This window comes from Urtica dioica, chromosome 4, assembly GCF_054948205.1.
Source record: "Urtica dioica subsp. dioica isolate 48M chromosome 4, U.dioica_male_clone48M_v1_H2, whole genome shotgun sequence".
NCBI classification, from domain to species: Eukaryota; Viridiplantae; Streptophyta; class Magnoliopsida; order Rosales; family Urticaceae; genus Urtica; species Urtica dioica.
The window spans coordinates 14,492,350-14,499,722 of NC_142759.1; the positions used below are offsets into that span (position 1 = coordinate 14,492,350).

At 35.3% G+C, this 7,373-nt stretch overlaps 1 protein-coding gene across 1 annotated transcript; it reads left to right on the forward strand.

The window, feature by feature from the left end:
* The first annotated feature begins 676 nt into the window (after positions 1-676).
* On the forward strand, positions 677-5,654 carry LOC149400724 (putative LRR receptor-like serine/threonine-protein kinase At4g29180). Its single transcript, XM_089611368.1, has 12 exons — positions 677-757; positions 831-1,865; positions 2,306-2,402; positions 3,512-3,583; positions 3,661-3,732; positions 3,823-3,903; positions 4,009-4,154; positions 4,246-4,454; positions 4,544-4,670; positions 4,767-4,826; positions 4,919-5,108; positions 5,191-5,654. The coding sequence occupies exons 1-12, from the start codon at positions 685-687 to the stop codon at positions 5,648-5,650; spliced, it is 2,622 nt and encodes an 873-aa protein (XP_089467494.1). The 5' UTR covers positions 677-684; the 3' UTR covers positions 5,651-5,654.
* Positions 5,655-7,373: the final 1,719 nt, after the last annotated feature.

Consider the following 7,373-nt stretch of genomic DNA (forward strand, 5'->3'; position numbering starts at 1 on the left):
CTAGATTGAAAACTTCTTAACTTGACTCTTTTGTACCTTAGAAATTTGTTTGTCAACTTCTTCCTTATTTTATTTAATTGCTCGAGAAATAGAAATTTGCCCGTCTGGCATATACTTTGTTGTGGATGCCACAGGGAATCTAAAATGAAAGAAATTATATGAAATAGTTAGATAGTTATCATCAATTAATTATTCAGATATAAATAAATATTTAACATATATTTATTACTGCATAGTACCTTTAGTTTGAATTATTTTTTTAATTTTAAATAATTTAATTAATTTAATGTAGAGAATTTTAATAGGCCATATTCTAACTCCCCTAATAATAATAATAATAATACTAATAGTTAAATGATACTAACAATTATTATTATTATAGCTTTGGTCATGACTCACAAGTCACAACACAACTTACTGTCCTACACCTAATCAAATTATCACACGTTCAAGAATTCATAAAATTAGTTACGCAATCCGGATTTGTTCTTTACCAAAATCTATTAACTAATAAGTAATAAATCACAAAATAAAAAGTCCATGAACCTTTATCCCTAATAAAATTGACAGTTGATGTAATGTGATGTTGATTTAGGCTTCCATTTCACGTTTGCCTTTTGACATTTTCAAGGAATCCAGAATAAAACGGAGAAAGTAAGAAGAGGAGAGTAAGGGAAGAGAAAAATGAAAAAAATAATAGACTTATTCATCATCACTGTATTCTCAGCCACTCTTGTTCGTTCCCAGCGCCAAGCAGGTTATACCTTTGTTCATGATACCCTCTTCAGACTTCCTCGCAAATGATTAATATTTTTTTGCTGCTTTATCAGGATTCATAAGCATTGATTGCGGTTCTTCGAATGCGTATAAAGATAGTGACACCCAAATTAAATACGTATTCGACCGAGATTTCATAGACACCGGAAAAAATGCCAACATAAGTGCGGAGTATCAGTACCCGAACAACTTACTCTTACCATTCCCGCTCTCCGATCTCAGGACTTTCCCAATCGGAAACAAGAACTGCTACGCCATGAAATCTGACGGCCAGGGCGGTAGTCTTAACCTCATCAGAGCCTCCTTCCTGTATGGAAACTACGACGGCAAAGATTCCCCGCCGGAGTTCGACCTCTACCTTGACGTCAACCTCTGGACCACCGTGAGGTTTCGCAACTCCTCTGAGACCGTCGTGACGGAAATATTAGGCAAGGCTCTGAGCGACACCGTCCACGTGTGCCTTGTCAACAAGGGCTCGGGAATCCCCTTCATATCCGCGTTGGAGCTCAGGCCGCTGAACAACTACATCTACGAGAACGAGTTCGGAGCCAACGCCTCGCTAGTGCTTCTCAAGAGACTCGACATGGGAGTGGTGAACGGGACGGGCCGTTACCTAGATGACGTCTATGATCGTTTCTGGTTTCCGTTCGAATCAAACGCCTGGGATTCGATCAGGAATTCTTCAGATCTCAACAATTATGACGACGGGTACATAGTGCCTCAGGAGGTGATGAGGACCGCGGCGAGGGCCAAAACTGTAGGCCAGCCTCTGGAGCTGGTGTGGAGCGCAAGCGATCCAAGTACGGGGTTTTATGTTTTCTTGCACTTTGCGGAGTTGGAGCAAGTCAAGACCAACCGGGCCAGAAGTATTCGCATGACTTGGAACGGGAATGATTCTTTATTCGGGGAGGCGTTCAGCCCCTCGTACTTGCGCGTCACCACCGTGTCTAATTCCCGGCCTCTCGTCGGGAGGGACCACCGAATTTCCCTACTCGCTGCAGAGAATGCTACTCTTCCACCGATCCTCAATGCCGTCGAGATATACGAGCTCATACGCAGATACGAATTGCCCACAGACTTTGATGACGGTAATGACAGCTTAGAAGCTGATCATATGGAACACGGGAAATAAGATCTCTTAATCATGTCACCTATTTTGCGAGATATGAGACTCCCGGAGTTATAAAAAATGGTACCAAAAATTTCCGAAACTGTTTTCCAAGGGACCGGAAATTCTCGGTACCGTATTTTACAATTTCGAGAGTCCCATATTTTTATTTTCTTCTAGTTTTCTATTAATTGTTTCAATTTCTTTTGTTACTTTTCTAAGTAAAAATATAATACAAACTTAAAAAAACACTAAAATAGTAGGGGGGGGTTCGTTATCGTGACAAAACACCCGTACCATATTTTAGTATATGATTTTTTTTTTCTGGTACCAGTAATACAAATGGCGAGCTTTAGTTGCAGCTCAATTTTTTTGTTTTAACATTAATGTGTTTTTTTTTTCTTATCGAAATCAACAAAGCTCGTTGCATGGAGGAGATAAAAAAGGTTTATCGTATCACCAAAAACTGGACAGGCGATCCGTGCGGTCCGAGGAGTTTCTCTTGGGAAGGTCTACAGTGTAGTCACAACTCCTCTGTTTCTCCTAGGATTTTGGTTCTGTGAGTAGGGATTTATTTTTATTCTTTCGTAGGGTTTTGTTTCAACAAAAATTAGGAAAATAACTAACTTAAAAATTTGATATTGCTATATAGTCAAAGTTTGGTAAATCTTAGGTAAAGAGTCATAAATAATGACGTGACTATATATATGACAGTTGTTATTTACTTAAGATTTACATTTGTAAATATATGAAATTGAATATTTACTTAAAATTTACCAAACGTTGACTATTTAGCAATATAAAATGTTTAAGTTGGCTATTTTACTAATGAACCATTGTTTTAATCTAGAGATTTGTAACTAACTAGGCCACTTTAAACATGCGATTTTGGATCTAACCTACGTTTGACAATTTTTAGGGATATAGCCAAGTGGCTTATGTGGCAATAATTAAGGTCTGATTTGTCCTTATTTATTAACAAATTTATCACTTTCTCTCTCCTATTTTTTTCAAATAATTTTTTTTGCATCAAAACTTCAAAAATTCGTATCTTTCTCATACGAACTCGACATTGAGTGATTTCAGATCCTACAAATTCGTGACACCGAGATCTTCAAAAATATTCGTTTTTCCAAAATTTTCCGGAGGCCCCTCTGAGATAAAAAAATCCTTTCTGTGCAATTCTGTGTTTGATGAAAAATTATGTTTAATGCATCATATTTACGTTTGCATTTATTTTTTTGATAATTTCAAAAAATTTCAGTTATTTTCATATTTAATATCATGGTATCAAACACGATTTTTCATTAAACACAATAGATCTATTTTGAAGATCTCGACGTCACAAATCCGTAGGATTTAGAATCACTCAATTTCGAGTTCATATGAGATAGATATGGTTTTTTGAAGTTTTTATGTAAAAAAAAATGTATGAAAAAAGTAAGAGAGATAAAATGACGAATTTGTTAATAAAAAAAGGCAAATCAGATATTAATTATTGTCACATAAACCTGTTGGCTATTTTCCTAAAAATTATGAAACGTAGATTAAAAACAAATTTCATAGTTTCATTTGACTATTTTGCTACACTGCCCTTTGATCTATATCGTGTTTGTTATTTGCTAGGAATTTGACCTCAAGCAATTTGACTGGAACTATAGCGTCATCAATTCCCAGGCTTTCATTTCTAAAATCCTTGCGAGTCTTCTCTTCTCCTACTCATTTGGTTTTGCATCTATATTTGTATCTTACAATTTGAAGTACATTTTCAACAGGGATTTGTCTTACAACAAATTAGATGGACCGATTCCCGAGTTTCTAAATGACTTGAAATTTCTGAATTTTATGTAAGTCCTCTAAGGCTATGATGATAATGAAGATTTTATAATTACTATTATTTGCGAATTTCATTTGCCGATTTGAAAAATACAATGCAGAAATTTGAAAGGCAACCAGTTATCTGGTACGGTTCCTGATTCTCTCATGGAAAGACGTAAAAATGGTTCACTTACATTGAGGTATATATATTTCACATAAAAAGTGGCAACAGTCTTCAACAAAATTTATAGCATGTGAAAAGTAAATGTATTTTTTCCCCTACGTCCTTTCTTCTCTTATTTCAGCGTAGATGACAAAAATCTTCATAGCCCAAATTCACCCAAAGAGAACAACAACGATGTTGCTCGGATATTGGCACCACTAGCCGCAATAATTGGCATGCTTATAATACTATCCGTGATATGGAAATTAAGAACTAAGAGAAAAGCAGGTCTCTACGAGTTTCGTACCTTTCCTGTTTGTGTGGTAATCCAAACAGGAACTAATATTTTGATTTGTGGTGGTTCTGGTTATGCTAGCAGAAACTAGTATATCACGGGGTCATGTAGCAATAAAGAAGAGCCGATTTACTTACAATGAGGTCGTCGAAATAACCAACAATTTCAAAAGAGAAATAGGAAAGGGAGGCTTCGGGCTTGTTTACCATGGCTCCATGAACGACGGAACGCAAGTCGCGGTCAAGATGCTCTCTTCTTCATCGTCCCAAGGCCCTAGAGAATTTCAAACCGAGGTTCTTGCAGTCATACATTGAAAACACTAGGGGTTTTTTTTTTTTTTGTCACAAGTTATCAACAAAAGTGAGTTTTCGGGTCGCTGCAGGCAGAGTTATTGATGAGAATACATCATAGAAACTTGACTTCTTTTGTTGGATACTGTGACGATGGCGACAACTTAGCCCTCATTTACGAGTACATGCCCAATGGAAACTTAAAAGAGTATCTTTCAGGTAACTTACCGATACTTAAATAATATATAAAAGAATGAATCTTTTGAGCTTAGATACATCCATATTTAACGCAACGAAATACGCAATAACATCCAGCAAAAAGCATGCAATTGAGTTGGGAAATGAGGCTTCGGATAGCAGTTGATGCAGCACAAGGTTAGCGTGACCTACAATAAAATGTTACATGGTTTGAAATATTGGATATGGTCTAATGGTGTTGACACTTTTCTTAAATTTTTATATTGTAGGACTAGAATACTTGCATAATGGATGCAAACCGGCAATCATACATAGGGATGTAAAAACAGCAAACATTCTTTTAGGAGAAAATTTGGATGCTAAAATAGCCGATTTTGGACTCTCTAAAGTCTTCTCCAACGACAACGAGACTCGTATTGAAAGCGTACTTATGGGCACCGCAGGATATCTTGATCCAGAGTATGAAAAGTTAAATCCATACACTCGTAGATTTCACTTATACACGTAGTGATTGTGCATATGTTTTTTTTTTCATGTCTAGGTGCTACTATACTCGAAAGCTAGATGAGAAAAGCGATGTTTATAGCTTTTGTGTTGTCTTGTTAGAGCTAATAACAGGAAGGCCTGCGATCATCACAACCGACGAGACGATCCACGTGATACAATGGGTGAGAGCTGAGATCAAAAAGGGAGACATAAGAGCCATCATTGATCAAATGCTTCAAGAGAAGTTTCACGAAGATTCTGTGAGTAGAGCCTTGGAAGTGGCACTAGCAAGCACAACTTCGACCTTGAACCAGAGAGCCACAATGGAATACGTTCTTTTGGAGCTCAAACACTGTTTGGACATCGAGTTATCGAAAAATCTAGAACAACGCATTGATTTGGCACCGACGCATGATTACTACGTCCATTCGTTAAATAATGGTATTCATGAACTACCTTTGATGTATACCAATTCCATTAGCATGGATTCAATGACAAACCCAATTGGAAGGTAGTGAAAAAGGGGAAAATAAAAGGTTGACGACAGAACAACATTAAGTTTGTGAATTATTTAGCTTTTTGTAATGGTTTTTTTTCCAATGTCCTTGGTTGTTTTCGGCAATGATTATGGTTAATTTTGTATTTAAAAGATTGTACAACATGTCCGACTTTGTCTTTTGAGATTATTTCGAAACTATGATCTCCACATTAGTTTAGGACAAAAATCCAATGTCTAATTTAATTTAAAGCTATGATTATCTTGTATTTTTTGGTTAAAAAAGACCCTCAATAATCTCTCAATCTCTCTCTCTCTCTCTCTCTCTCTCTCTCTCTCTCTCTCTCTCTCGTACTTAGCTAAGAAGGATTTACATTTTTCAGTGGTTTCATGCTAAAAAAACGATAATTATAATTCTGGAAAGTATGTTAATTTTTTTTTGAAAAATTTGAGAAATTGTTGAAGATTTATTGACATCGATGTCAATAAATCTTAAAAAAATTATGGGAAAATCTTTTGAAGATTTATTGACATCGATGTCAATAAATCTTCAAATATATCAATAAATCTTCAAACGAATTCCAAGATTTTGCATATTCATGACCTATCTCACAACAAACTCTTCAAATCTAGACTCCCCCTTGATTGGGCTTGATTCTAGGCGAGATGTGGGCTGCTGATTTCTTGCCTCATCAGGCGTTAGCTTAACTATCTCAATAACAAGATGAAAATTTGACATGGAATGGTCTCGGCTCCTCAAATACAAGTAACTTTTGACGTGCCTATCATTTGTAATCTTGATTGGCAATACTGAAAAAGGTCTCATATTTGACCACAATGAAATGAGTGGACGGTAAGAGCCCATCTCAGCGTACAATGCATCCATGAGATGGTGGAGGTCAAAACAATCCGGAAGCACAAGTACAAACGATGCACCCTCCTTGTATACACATGGTTTAACCCATGTACTACTATGCTTGACATATACTAAAATATCACCCATTAATGCATAAAAAGAGTGTAATCCGGATGTTAATTTTCTATTTTAAATGTTTAAAATTCCTTTATAAAGATTTAAATTCATAACAAAAAAGTTTATAAAATATCAAGATTTATTTACATCATTCCAGATTTATTGACATCGATGTCAATAAATCTTCAAAAGATTTTCCTAGAAAAATGTCTATAAATCTTCAAAGATTTCACAGAATTTTAAAAAATTTGTTCAAAAATTTTCAGAATTTTCAGAATCGTTCTTTCTTTGTTTTTCTTTTTAACTTCACTAACCATATAAATTCAAGAAAAAACGCTAGTAGAATGAAATTTTTTTTCATGAAAACCTCGAAATCCTAAAGTGAAGAAAGTGAAAAAAATGCATGAAAATAAACGAAAATGAGAACAAACCTTGCTCCGTGAGATTTCAGTCGCTGGAAAACATAAAATCTAGTTCAAATACGGACGAGGGAGAGAGAAATGAGAGAGAGAAAATACTCACGAGAAGAACATGATAGTGAGAGAGAGAAGATAAAAAAAAAATAAAGTCAATAAAAAGTAAATACAAACTCAATAAAAATAATAAACAGAAAATAAAAGGAATTTAAGTTAAGGGTATTTTTGTAAGTAAAAATATTAGATGGTCATAGATTTAGATTAATTTGTACTTATTTGATTTTGGTCTATAACTAGTGTGGAAGTCATAGAATAGAATAGGAATAATCCATCGTCCTTTACTAGGAGACTTA

Excerpts from the sequence above, each read along its gene's own strand:
- LOC149400724 (XM_089611368.1), top strand. The coding sequence starts at position 685 with ATGAAAAAAATAATAGACTTATTCATCATCACTGTATTCTCAGCCACT. Across the intron at positions 3,733-3,822 it reads TTGAAATTTCTGAATTTTAT|AAATTTGAAAGGCAACCAGT; the intron begins GTAAGTCCTCTA and ends AATACAATGCAG. Across the intron at positions 4,827-4,918 it reads AGCAGTTGATGCAGCACAAG|GACTAGAATACTTGCATAAT; the intron begins GTTAGCGTGACC and ends TTTATATTGTAG.